The following is a 14,305-nucleotide window of genomic DNA, read 5'->3' on the forward strand; positions in this document are numbered from 1 at the left end:
TAATAATTGGGGGTTAAAATTATATATTATATATATATATTTTTTCTTTTTCTACAACTTAGTAGTCTAATCCATGAAACAACATCAGGCAGCCACTGTATTTCTGCAGATAGGCTAAGTGATTCAGGGGAAACAAATGTCCAATCCAGCAGAATTTTTCTTAGCAAATGCTAAACGTGGGGCTTTACCTGGAGATCATTTCAGAATGGAGAAGAAAATTAAGATGGAGGAGAAAAGTTCCCTAGGACTTCTCAGAGTTCATTTCTCAAATCATCAGAAACCATCCTGCCTGTGGATAACTTAAGAGACACAAACAATGGCCCTTGAAGGAAATGCCAGGGCAGTTGACTGGAATAGAAAACGATTGGATAGCATTCTTAACCCAGTCAAAAAGAAATCGATACCTCCCACAGTCCCTTTCTCTTGAGCAGATAAGCCAGCTAAGTAATCTGACAGTTACAAAATACTGAAAAATAAATTCATGCAATAGCTAGTACATAAAGAGATTTCCAGGGGGAGAGAGGTAACAATAAAACAGAAACAAACAAAACAAAGAGGTGGAGAATTTGAAAACACAAGCTTACCAACACACACAATGCATTCTATAGCTCACTGTAGTTGGAGGAGCTTCTACTACTAACGTGTAAATGCATTGTCTCATCCATCTAATAAGGTCAAGGCTGGGCTTGATGACTTTAAAATGACAGTATATACTTCTATAGAACATATACTAAGGTACGGTTGTTCTTTCATTTGTTAAGGGACAGAAGAGCACTAGAAATCATTGTTTTCATTAGCAACATCAAGAAAATGCTTTGGCATTAACACTAAATATACTGTCCTTTTAACTGTAAGGAAAATTGATACTGAGCATGTGCAATGGAAAGAAAGCTGGCAAATGTCAGTGTGAATAATGGGTGAAAAAAAGAAATGAGGGGGTGTGGCATCTCAATCAAGATTAAAATGAAACTGATAAAGCAGCATATGGACTGGATAACAAATCAAAAGCATGTTTATCCACTGAAGGAACTGGTTAATGGAGACTGCCAGCACGTTGCCATGGAAACACTGACTGTTGAGCTGCACCATCTCATACCTTATCCAATACATTCCTGGTTGTTGGTAGTAGTCCAAAGACCCTGATCTCTTGATGGTAAACCCGTGGTCCAGCTGAGCAGAGAGAAATGGGGGCAACTCAGTGGATCGACATTGTGCTAAAGAATTAAGACTCCAGACCAAGCTGTTCTTCATTGACTATATATGTATATGTAGTTACGCTGCCTCTTCTGCAGGGTGACTAGCTAACATCCTAAATCTGCACCTTGAAAATAAAAAGGCAAGAAAAGACACTACTCCCTCATGAATATCTTGAAGGCCAATTTGTTAGAAAAAATCTAATTTGTCAAACAAGTTTTTTGAATGCACATTTAATAACGTCCTCTCAGTTTCAAAAGATACAAACACCTCTTCATAAGCTACAGAATGGAAAATGCTTTCCAATTAAATAAAGTACTGAAATCAGCTTTAGCCACCTAAGAGAAAGCAGATTGGACTCCCCGAAAATCTTATCCCATCAGGCTTAAATTTGAGGGCTTCATAAATGCAAAATAAAGGATGAAAAGAATCATCAAAAGAATCAAGTTTTGAACTCCCATAAATCACAGCAATTTGGATTTCTTTCCTTAAGAGTTAATCTTCAAAAACAGAGCTCCTCTTAAAGGTGAATCAATTACATTTCCAAACTAAAAAGATGTAGTATAAAATAGTAAATTTTCTCTATGAAAATATAGAAAATAAAATGAAAAACAGTTTTCACTTTGTATTAAAAATGCATATGTACAGTAAAATGCTTACGATTAACAAAAGGTACAATAAATAGGAGACAGGGTAAGTTCTCAAAGTTGTTCATCCTGGAATAAGATGTTAACATTTGGCTACCTAGGAATAAAAGATTGAATCCCCAATTTTGAAAAACAATAATCATGCCATATGCCCACTCCCCGTTCTGCCCAGGAGAGGAGGCAACTTGCACACCTTTCTTTATGGAGAGGCTCATGAGTGCTTTCAAGTGGGGTACGAGTGCCATGCTGATGAGAGCATCTACTTCTAAATTTACAAAGGCATTTCAAAAACACGCCAGAGCACCAGGCGTTTAAACCAAAAACTGCTCAGAGGATTTGGTATTCTGATTATAAACTAGGCTATCCCAGTGTTCACTGAACAGCAATGTGAGACTCAGCCTTTTAAAAAATGTACATTTCGTTTTATTTAGAAAAAAATTGAAGTACACTTGCTGTTAGGAAAATGAAGGCCTGCACTTCTGTTTCTCAGCCTGCGAGGATGGCTACTTAGTAACTAGTTTTCTATTGCCATCTACAGGCGAAGTGTCCCCTAACACGGCATATGAAAACGCACTAGCTCGAAGGTCTCTCTCACTCTAGAACTAAGCTTCCCAGAATCACAATTATTTGCACGCTGATTAGTATGGATTTGTTCAATTAGACTGAAATGCTCTATTTGCATGAGCAAAATGCAAAAGAAGAAGTTTAAAGCATTAGAAAAATTATCGGTTAAAATAATAAACAGCATTAAATGAGGAAAAATAAATTGGAACTGACATCTTAGTCATCGGTTCTTCATCAAGCTGAGCAAATCTAATAATGCCTCCCTCCCCTCCCTTAGCTCTCAAGACGTCCACCGTTAAAATGTCATCTCTAATTCCATTTTATGTCTATAAATTGCATTTTAATAACCTTTTGTTTTCCTTTCTCTGTTCTGTTCTGTTTTGTTTTGCTTTTTTTTAATCCCCCAACTACTGGGAAGGTGGTGGAGGGACAATAGAGTCTTTCTGAGAGGCAGAATGTTGCAGTTATAGGGACAGCAGTGGGTTTCCACCTAATCACGTTGCCTGACCTAAATGTCAGAACACCTTTTCCCCTTTTAGAAGAGCCGCATGATCCCTGTGAGCCTCCAGCTGGTAATTACTCTCCCAGCCAATTCAAGGACCTCTTGCAACCTTAATATAAAGTTATCATTTGTCCTTTCTTTGGTCTAATAATGTAGGGGGTGGGAAGCAGAGAAGAAAAAAATGACAATACGAACAAAAAAACACTAAGGTTCAGAACCGTGAGTGCATGTTAAACTCTGCTCGTGTCATAAATTACACCTGTGACTAGAGTCTGTTTGTTATGACAGTATGCTCTTTTTTCCTTTGTCACTCCGAGAAAGAAAAAGTGTCAAGAATTCCTTTATAAGCATCGTTGATCTCCAGCAGGTAGTAAGGTTGCTAACCAAGGAAAGAGAAGTACCAGTTAAGGACTAATGATTTAATTGCTGATTTCCTGTAAAAACAAGCTGATTGACGCTACATTCTAAATAGTACTTTTTTTTTTATTTTAAAGGGTGTATATAATTTCCAAAAATCAGTCCTAGGACAAAGGTAGTTTAAAATAAAATACATTATTTGATAGCCTCTGAGGAGAGCATACATGCTCATGGGAAAAAATTCTGTCTCAATGAAATTTATGCTGAAATCAGTTTTTTCTATATCTATCAATTATAAGTCATTACAGTATTATATTAATTACAGGAATTTCTGTCATGTGGGTGAATTAATAATTATAATGCATTATTAAATTATCAAACGGTCTTTATAGCATGCATCATTTACGAAGGCTATTCCTTCTACCTACCACTTACATTCTGCCTCACAGCAAAATATCATCCCCTTGCAGTTCTACTTTAGTTTGAGTTGGAATATTATTTAATGCCAGGGTTCCTTTTTCTTGTGCGAGTCCCCTGAGACTTCGTCTTTGCACTTTAAGAATGGGAACATTGTAATGGAATATAATGCTATTCTGAAAGTTAACAACAAAGGCAGCCAACCCTGGCCATTGTTTAATTCCCAGCCCCGCCCTTTGACTAGCGACCTTCCCCAGGTGCTTACGGAGGGTGTGGACATTTATGAGGGAAAAGCATTCTGGAGAAGGTGCATAAATGCATATATGATGGCAGGCCAATTTCTTCTGAAACAACCTCTGAAATTTACAGCGATATTCTCTTTCATGCTTGAAATATTGATGATAGTAGTCAACATGTGAATTGTGCTTTAGAATTGACAAAGCACTTTTTCAGATATTTCTCCAAAAAGTCAATTATTTTGAGTAGGATTTAAGTTGATAATTACTTTTTAAAACTTTATAGTAGATAAAGATTAAATAAGCATGCAACTAATGCATAACTCAGCATCACACAGCCCATTTTACAATTTATATTACCAGTTCGTATGGTTTCCACGGAAACATGTTAGTGATGAACTGAGAAAGTGATATTAAATTGCACTCAAAATGGTCCAAACATAATATTTAGAAAAAAAATCAGTGGACCTTTGATCTTCAAATACTAAGTTTTTTGAGATCTACTTAGATGAGGTTGTAATAAACTCATGTAGATTAGGTTTCAGAATTTATCCAGGTCTGATTAAAGCAGGATTTCCCCTCAAATCTGTGTTGTCTGTCCAATGGAAAATTGCCCTGAAGTTCCTGTGCTTAGTCATTATAAGACTCCCAGAATACTGTGAACAAACCATTACTGAGCAACCAAGGCAAACTTAACCAAAGACTAATTAAAATAAAAGACCAGGGAAAATGAAAACAAAAACAAAATGACAAAAGTGGAAAAAGCACCCTTTCTAGCAGCTGTAAGCCCTCAGCAGGAGCAGAAAAGCAGTCCTTTTCATGGACAAGCGTGCTGGCAGTCCATTCCAAAAGAAAATTGTGGAATCAAATGTTTTGGAATAGACTTATATCTTGAATGATGAAAATAGAGTATAGAATGTCTGGTTTAGTTGAGAATGACCATGAGATTGTTACTTCCAAAAATTACTGACTGAATATTAGCTGATAACAAAGAACATTGACAATCCATGAAGACGTGAAGGACAATGTACTCCTACATTGAATTTCCTTAGAAAGAACTCAAGAGAGGGGGCAAGAAGAACAACTTGCAATTTTAAATCCTCAGCACTGAGGAGCATCTGAAAGAGTACGCGTATGCGTTCTATTTAGTACTGTCAGTGTAGCCATGAGCCAGTTACTCACACTCATGTAACTCACTGTTGAAAGGGTTCAATCAAAAAACATGAAATGCAAACAGTACAAGAGAGTGTATGCATGCATTGGTGCCACCTGCAAATTCTGGAAGCTCAGATCAAATATTTAGTAACCCAGATCTGGGATTGGTTGTATTGAATATGTCACTTATTTATCTTTAGCTTTATCTGGAGCTCTAGCACAACCAAAAAAAAAAAAGGGAAAGAAAATAAAAACACCCATAGAAGTAGTTAAATATCCAGTATTGCTCATGAGCATGAAGGACTGTTTAGTAGCATAAATACTTTTTAAAATTCCACATCATAGCGTCTCAGTTCTTTGTTGAGAAAAAACCAGCTTAAGGGATTTCACATCGTATAAACTGTTAAAATGTACATACTCTGAAAAAAGAGGAAATTATTAAAAACTCAAGTAGTCGGGGACTTGAATATATTTACTCTAGAATATGACACCAGGAAGTATGAGGTTTCATTATTTCTCTGCCCAATTTAATCTTTGCCTAGAGCTGCTATCAAATTGCATGTAGTGTATGTCTGCATGTATAGAATAGAAAGAAAAAAAGTCCTTGGGCAGCCACATCAATAAAATGGTGAATGTTAAAAGACTTGCAACTTTAGAAACAGAAATTTCTAAGCAGCAAGACATCGCAATTTCTTTGGGTATTCACAGCAATTCGATTTCACTGAAAATCTTACTGTGTAAGCTTTCTGCTATGTTTTGGCTTTCATTTAGGTCTCATACAAAGATCTATAGTGTTCCAATCTCTCTCTGCAATGTCGCCTCTCTCAGCTTCTCTTCCCTCTCAGGTCCTGGCAAAAGGACACTATGAATTCTTTTTCTCAGATCCCAAAAGTTTGCATTGGCACACAGTCCAGTGTGGGGAAGTTTTTCTGCTTTAAAAAATAAATCATGAAATTAATATATACTGCAAGACACCCTGGAGGTGTTGGATAATGATGTGACTCCCAGGGAAATGATCAGCAAAAACACGTAACATATATAAGCCCAAACCTCCCCCGGTGCATTAAATGGTCAAGCTGTCTAAAGAAATGACCCATTCTGCTGTCTCTGGGTGGAATCTCCTGAGTGATGCCTGTCTCTTAGGTGGATTGCTTTTAAAAAGTTATAGGTGGATATTTCAGATGCTTACTGCTATGACAGAAACTCCAGCTGCTGTGCTATTCGGCTTGGGGCCTGTGTTGAAATGCTTCTTTATCTTTCCAGCTACTGACAGCTGATGTTCATTTTCTGGGAGGCCGTCATCCTGGGAAAAAAAAAAAAAAAGAAATGAGAAAAGAAGAAAAAGAAAAAAGTGAGATAAATGGAAAATGAGGCCAAGATCCTCTAGTAACAGGTAGTGATCTTAAAATTCATAAGATTTCAGAAATAAACCAACCAATATATCCTCATTAAACATTATTGTTGGAAGTACTGCTCCAAGGTCTCATTCATTTCCACATCTGCCCTAATATTAATCTTCTGTGTCATCTGACCCTCAGAGTTCTGTCCCTAACTAAAAATTTTTATTTCTGTTTTTGATTTCTAATAAAATTGATTTGAGCCATGGCTCTAGGGACATATGTTAAAGAGCAAGTTAATCTGGACAACCAAAACAAAAAAAATCAATGTAAACATCTTTTTTGTTTTCTGACTCAAGAGTTTTATCCTCTTAGCCCATCATTCAGACCCAAAGCTGAGGAAACTGACAGATGTGGGCTCATGCAGGGGCCAGTAAATACACTCAGGCTGCTTCCACAGCTACTCAATCGGCCATTCTATAATCCCAGACAACCTTCCAGGCAGAAAGTTCTTTAAGTCTTAAATCCTCCTTGCTGCCTTCAAATCACCCGTTGTTATGACATACTTCACATTGGAGCTCATTTTAACTAAGGCTTCTGCTCTCCGTCGGGGCTGTCTATGATGGAGGCTGGACAGATTGCTCTCCTTCGCTAAATTCTGTTACAATAACAATAAGCAGCGTAAGTATGTGCCACCACTTACTAGTTCACAACGCTTGAAGACAGAGACTGTGTTTTGTCCACTTTAGGATCCCCAGGTCTTAGCATAATGCCTTGGCACATAGTAGATGCTAAATAAATATTTGTGGAATAAATCAATGAGTAGATAAAAAACTGTTACTATCTGTTAAAACCAAAATTCCTAGGACTTCAACGCCTTTTATCATTTTCCTTCTCTTCTTCCTCTCTGTCAATTTGCATGTAATTTCTTCACTTCACCCAGGAAAATAAATTTGCTGCTTCCCAAGCGTGACATGCTTGTTCTTCTGCATAAGCTGGTCTCTCCACATGGGATTTGCTCCTTCTTTCGGCATTCGGCTATTCATTTTCTCAGCCAATATTAACTGCTTGTCTACAGTAGACCAGGCACTTTAGCAGGTGGTGGGGAAACGATGGTGAGCAGAAGTAAGCGTGGGCTCTGCTCTCATGGACCCTGTGGTTCCTCTTTTCCTTCAAAACTTGGGTCCAAATCACCTGTCACAAGACATTCTCTCCCCAAATAAGCACAATCCATTCTAATGGTTCTTCTGTAAATTCCTAATGATTTTTCATTATATATTTACATTATTTATATATTTTTTGGTGTTAGTTGATTTTGTATATATATGACGTATATATATAAATGTATATATTTAAAATATATGTATCTCTGAACTCCTGCCCTTCTGTGCCACATTACGTTATCTGTAATCTTTAATGGGTTCTGTGCCTGCACACAGTGGATACTCAATTTATGATATTCTTGGACTGATTTATTAATGGCTAGAAGAAAGAACAATTATTACACTTATTAAGTCACATCTCAAAACAAATCTGGAGGAAGGAGGTTTTCCAATGATGCAGAGTGAATTCAAAATTAAAAAAAAACTTTTTTCTGTATTGTGGAAAGAGTAAGAAACAAAGTGAAGGTTAATTAGGGTAGCAGTGGGATGACACTTGGGGAGGAAACAGCACAGGGACATATGAAGAACCTACTACGACCAGAGAGAGCTATGCGGGGGATGGCAGGGGTGGGGAGAGAAGAAACGACCTCTGCCCACCAGCACCTGCGGGCTAATTGGGAGACAAAGTAGACACATGCCAAGTCAAATAATAAAATAGGTCCACAAGATATGAAAGAGCTGTCACCAGGCAGCATAGCCTCATGGTTCTGCTGGAAACACTGAAGGAGTTCAGAGGAGAGAGGACATAGTCTCAGTTGTGAACAGTCAGTGCAGACTTCACGAGGAAGTAATCCTCAGATTATGGGATTCCACCCAGCAGTTAATGACGGGAAGCACGTTGACAGGTAGAGCAGGGCGGAGGTGATGTTTTGGTGTCAGATGTGTTCGAGTGGGAGGCCACAAGGTGTGTTTGCCAAATAATGAGTCAACTAGTTTACCTCTAGTTAAGAGTTTACGTGGGAGGCTAATGGCAGAGAAAGCTGAAAGAACAAGAAAAGACTGGCCACAAACGAGTACCAAAAAGATCCAGAGAGTGAAGCCTTAGTCTCAATTTTTAATAAGAGGGGGCTAAGTGTAGAAAGAGTGAAGGACCACCTGTACTCAGATGTTTTTATAGTGCAGTATCCAGTTCCTGACTCTACAAGTGAAAGAGAAATCAGACGATAATCACAAAGAATTAGGATTATGCAGTCCAGACTTTTAAACACAAGGGCCAATTCGATGGTGTATGCAAAACACTTTTTTATGGTGAATGAAACAATAGTCCTTGGAATCCCAGTTAGAATTTGGGGAGTATTTAAACATTTGACAAGGGATGAAATGTGCCTTTACTGAAAGTCTTACAAATATTAGCATCACATCTCTGGCATAATTTGGGGTTCTGCCTGAACGAAAGGGGACAGCCTGATCAGCGGTGCCCCGCTGGACCTCACCTCTAAGATGATACATGTACTTCCAGTCATGTCTTAATCGAGCTCCAGGCTACCTCAGGCAGAGTGATGTGTACGAACTTTAGATTATGAAATAGTTTGAAAAATATGATCAGGAAGCATGCCAAGGGAAGGTTTTCCGTTTTAGGACAAAAAAACCTTGAGCATATTTGCAGTTTCAGGATCAGAAAATGGTGGAAAGCGAGGGCCAGGGATGGAGGGGAAATGGAGCAGTTTGCTCTGGGTTTACCCCTTTCTTTGAGGCAAGATGAAGTAAGGGTAAGGCTTCTCTTGAGGTGGAGGGGAGCAAAGTTAAAAGAGAAAGGCAAGGAGGAAAAAGGTGACACAAGTGTCAACTGTTACATGGCCCTGGGCTAACGCTTGATATATACGATCTCCTTAATCCTCAGATTATCCTCTGCAACATACACTAGTCCCATTCTGAAGATGAGCAAACTGAGGCACAGCAAGGTTAAATAATTTGCCCAAGCTCACACAGCTAGAAAGTAGAGTTGGGACTGAACTGGGTCTGAAACTCACTGGTCTTTCCACCACTCCACATTGCATCATCAAGGGCATTTGTTAGCACAGCATCGGCTATGAAAAGCACTCCAGAAGAGCTAAAAGGAAGGACTCATCACCGCATCTTTTCCATGATGAAAGGAGCACAATGGTAAGGAGGAAGGAGGATTGAATTAGGGGCTGAAAAAAACCGAGACTATCTGGACAGGTCTTAATGGAGCCTGGGAGGCACTTAGATGGAGGTCAGTAAAAGGGATAGCGAGCACTTCAGGGGGCCCAGCTGAATGTAGTTAGAAACTTCTACGTCAAGGAGAGACTGGGCATCCACGAATTGGGGATGTGGCAACGTGGCCTATTAGGGCCTGGGCCCTTGAATCCTATGTGGAGCAGGCAGTGCTAGAAGGCCTGCCTGTCTCTGGGTGGAGTTAAGTTGCACTGGGCCAACAGTGTGGGCCTGGGATTGACAGGCTGTGTTTAACAGCCTGTGCTGTTAAACAGTGCAAATACAGAGAAAATACAGAGAAAACAGACAGTAGGGATTCCATAAGAGCAGCCCCTACTTAATTTACTGATGGAGATTTATTCCTTGTCGCACAATCCCACCTACTTCTCACTTCCCCACGATCGCCATCTTTGCCAGAAGTTTCTCTTTGCCTGACTTTTGTTTTATTTTCCTGCCAGTTCTTGAGCTGAGTTTGCTTTCTCACCACCCTCAGCTTCGTTATCATTTCCCCACCCTGTCCTGGTCCTAATCTCCTGTCAAGGCTCCTAGCAACTCTTTTAGATGTTGGGGCCTGGGGGTTCAGGCATCCAGCTTTAAATTCTTGTGAAGGTCTGAGCTTCCCTTGGGTTATTAGTTCCCATTGAAGCAATGAAAGCAGTGAAACAACTCTCGCAAGTTGTCAGACATGCTTTTGACTTCACAAATCTTAAACCATTTCGGGATTTTTTCCCCAGTGAAATAAGGTGTCTTAGCTAGAGAACGTAAAACACACACACATACACACACATACACACACACACACAAACACCACAGCAACTAAAAAGTCTGCAGAGTTTCTATATCAATTTTGAAGGCTTTGAGCATAATTGGATTAAGAGACATAAACAGCTGGCTTTGCAGAGACGGAACCTGTACCTGAGGCATATGGATTGATGATGGAGATTTAGCTAACTTACTGTCTTGCATCAATAAAATAAATAGGGCCATTAAAAACATACATTTTTATATATACATCTTTATCACCATTATTCTGAATAGATTATGTGCCAAAAATGTGCTATGAATTTTCTAAACGCGACAAACCTGGCAGTATGTTACAAATAGTTATAGTATTATTACCATACGTTCTGGTATGTAGTTTCTGGGAGTAGTTTCTGAAGTTTGACACCGGCTGGTTGTGGTTTGAGGTTAGTGGTTTTTGATTTAGAAATTCCCATCCACCACTTGGCAGAGCATTGCAACTGACAAGAACAAAATTAGTTTGCAAAATGGAAAATGAACTCTCACAGCTGTCTGTAGGAGACCTAGCCTCCTGGTCTCCGTTCCTCTAGCGGATGTTGGGGAGGAGCTGGAGGGAGGGGTGTGGGAGCTCGGACACGAAGTCACTCGGTGGAGTGAGTTCCCCTTATTCCTCGGGGAAACCATTCCAGGGGTCATGCTTTAGAAAATCCTCCTCCTGTCATGGATTTTTGTTTTTGAGTCATGGATTTGGTTTTCAGCCTATTCATTGCCAGACTCTATTATTAACATCTATAAATTTATGAGAAGCATGGCAGTCTTGAGCTGTTTACCACCAGAATATTTCGATTTAGTTTTAAATAATCCCAAGTACATTAGAGGACTCTTCGATAGCAGTTCCATATCACATCCTGGCGTGCGGCCCCTTGACTCCTGTTAACCACCCCCAGCTGTACGCACCCCAGGACTTTCGCCTCCCTTCAGCCTGGCCCTATGCACCCTTTATGTCTACAGTTCACACTGCACTTGGGGAGAAAATGTGAAGTAAATTAAGATCTACCTTGGAGAAAGATGATAAGATGCCCAAATGGAAACAAGATTCCATGCCATCATTTACAATTCATGAATACAGATAAGTGGTTTCATCTATTGTTGCAATATCATTGGGGTTCTCTTAATTTCTAACAAATTCTGCCAGCAAAATAAGATGCATGCTTATTTATTTTTGTGTGGGTAGGGCTGATTTTAATTAGCATGGAATATCTTGGTAGATTATCCAGGCTTTTGTTTTTCTTCTTCCTCTTGTTCTTCGTTTTTTTTAGTATCTTGGCTTAGTAGCATCTTTTCAAAAGAGTAGGCAGGTGAGATAAAGGAGGTAAAATAAAACTTAAAGGCCAGGAAGTAAGAGTAAGTCTTGAATCAGCTAAATAACTATACTTGACTTACTTCAACCAGTCCTTTCCACTAGGGCCGAGTGCTCACTCTTGGTTTCACATTATAATCACCTGGGAGCTTTTAAAATTCCTGATGCCCAGATGCCAGTGCAGATCAGTCAGAATCTCTAGGAACAAAACCCAGGCATTGGACCTTGTGCTAGGGACTCCACTGAGTTTCACGCCAGAGACTTTTTGAGCCTCAGTTTCCTCACCAGTAAAATCAGGAAGATAATTGGAGGTAAAACACAGATTTGTAGAATTATAGCATTGAGATGGAGCTTCATCCTAGTATCAAGGGAACAATGTGGGATAAAGTAGGTCAACGCTTTTCAATAAAAATGCAATAATAGTAATATATTTGAAATATTACAATAGTGACAATTTAATCCTAATTACGAATAAGAATTTTTTTGGAAATGTCAATTAAGCTTATGAACTTATCACTAACCTACATTTTCTATCAACAAAGTGTCATTGGGGGGGAAAGTGACTCAACCTTCTCCCCAGTTCCTGAAATGATCAAGATTATTATATTATGCCTATTCCATTCTCTTACTATATGTGCCTAAATTATACGGTTCTCCACTAGATGAATAATAAGGTAATAAACTTAGCTAGGACAATTCCTTTTGGTATTTTGCAGCTATGTTAAAGGAAATAGGGGCTGGCCTAGTGGCACAGTGATTAAGTTCATGTACTCCCCTTCAGCAGCCTGGGGTTTGTGGGTTTGGATCCCGGGCACAGACCCATGCACCACTTGTCAAGCCACGCTGTTGCAGGCATCCCACATATAAAGTAGAGGAAGATGGGCACGGATGTTAGCCCAGGGCCAATCTTCCTCAGCAAAAAGAGGAGGATTGGCAACAGATGTTAGTTCAGGGCTAATTTTCCTCACCAAAAAAAAAAAAAAAACAAAAAAAAACAAAAAAAAAGGAAATAGCTGTGATATGGAGAATGCCCCAGAGCTGATAATGCACATATTATCTACATGGATCTTGGAGCACCCAAACAAGATCTTTTTTTTTTTTGGATGAGAGGGTTTTCCTCCTTAATCAAGCTTCTCATATGCCAACATGGATCACAATTTGCATTTCATCAGCACACAGCAAAGGAAGATAGAGTTGTTGCCTCTCTCAGTCTCAAATTCCCCAAATATTTATCAAGTACCTACAGAGCACTAGTGCTTAAGATTGTCCTCTCAGGCCCTTCAAATATACAATCCTCTCTCCATCCTCATAACAACCTGAGAGGTTGGTTCTATTATCTCCATTTCACAGACAGAAAAGCAGGTTCAAAGGAGTAAAATGACCATCCCAAGATTACACAGGCAAGCGAGCTGGTGCTCCTTCTGGGAGTCTACATTCCTCTCTTAGACACCTGGCTGCACATTGATGCTGCTTTTGTGCATTGGCTTGCTAGAACCATCCACTGAGAGACCTTGATCATGACTCTTCTGATAACAGAGCAGAAGTCCAGGACACCAAGGAGCATGGTGGGATTCTCACCCAGAGTGTATGAAAAATAAATGTGAGCCTAAAGGAAACTCCTGGAGTAAGGTTAAAACGAGTGACTTTTGCTGACTAGATTTTTCAATTCCATTGCCCTCACGCACTACTCTCTGTTTCATACGAGACTGCCTCTTCAATTCCAAGTGCACCAGGTGAAAAGGTCATCGTATAAGCAATAGAGAAAATTAGGACAAATGAGAGCACAGGAAGAGCTTTCTGATGACTTCCTTAAGGCTCATACAATTATTACCTTTTCCTCCCTTAGGTAGCATCCTTTGTGGTGATCAGATTAATTTGATCGCCAAATGTGAAATGTCTCGTTAAATGGACTTCCTTTTAAATTCCTAATTTATTTATTTTGATTGCTTGGTTGTTCATTTGTTGCACTCAGAGACCTCAACAAATACTAAATGGTGATTGTGAAAGCTTATATATGTTTTTTTCATTTATTATTTTGTGACAAAAAATAATCAGTTTTCTAATGTAACTACTACATAAATATAATTTCAAAAGTTAAGCAATCACTTTATACATTTTTTGCTAAAATCAGTATTTTTTTCCCCTTGGAATCTAAGGTCTGTTAGAATTACATAAAGGGTAGTTTTTAGTTTTAAATCTCCTAGGTAATTCCTTAAATATTATCCTTGCTTTTAGGAAATGTTTTTAGGGAATCTGGGAGGGAAAACTAAAATGATAGCAGAAGTCCAAGTTCCAGAGCGAGCTCTGGAACCTAATTATCAGCAAAGTGGGACCATGTGCAAAAATGTGTACAAGGCAGATCGAGAAGGCAGAAAGTTACTGCTGAGACAGCATATGCTGCCCTAGGAAAAGGAGCAACCTAGTTTTTCAAAGTAACATCCCAAAGTCTTCTTAATG

General features: G+C 39.1%; 1 protein-coding gene across 4 annotated transcripts in view; it reads right to left on the reverse strand.

Annotated features, from left to right (window-relative positions):
* DCLK1 (doublecortin like kinase 1) overlaps window positions 1-14,305 on the reverse strand; it is a 358,368-nt gene that overhangs the window by 18,083 nt on the left and 325,980 nt on the right. For 3 of the 4 annotated variants that reach the window (XM_058548007.1, XM_058548006.1, XM_058548008.1), the window contains exon 16: window positions 6,262-6,375. In XM_058548007.1, coding sequence (XP_058403990.1) covers window positions 6,262-6,375 — 114 coding nt within the window. Of the gene's footprint in view, window positions 1-1,096; window positions 1,171-6,261; window positions 6,376-14,305 lie in introns of all 4 variants that reach the window. The other variant, XM_058548010.1, reaches the window with a different exon arrangement.

The sequence above is a fragment of the Diceros bicornis genome, chromosome 9, assembly GCF_020826845.1.
Source record: "Diceros bicornis minor isolate mBicDic1 chromosome 9, mDicBic1.mat.cur, whole genome shotgun sequence".
In the NCBI taxonomy this organism is placed as follows: Eukaryota; Metazoa; Chordata; class Mammalia; order Perissodactyla; family Rhinocerotidae; genus Diceros; species Diceros bicornis.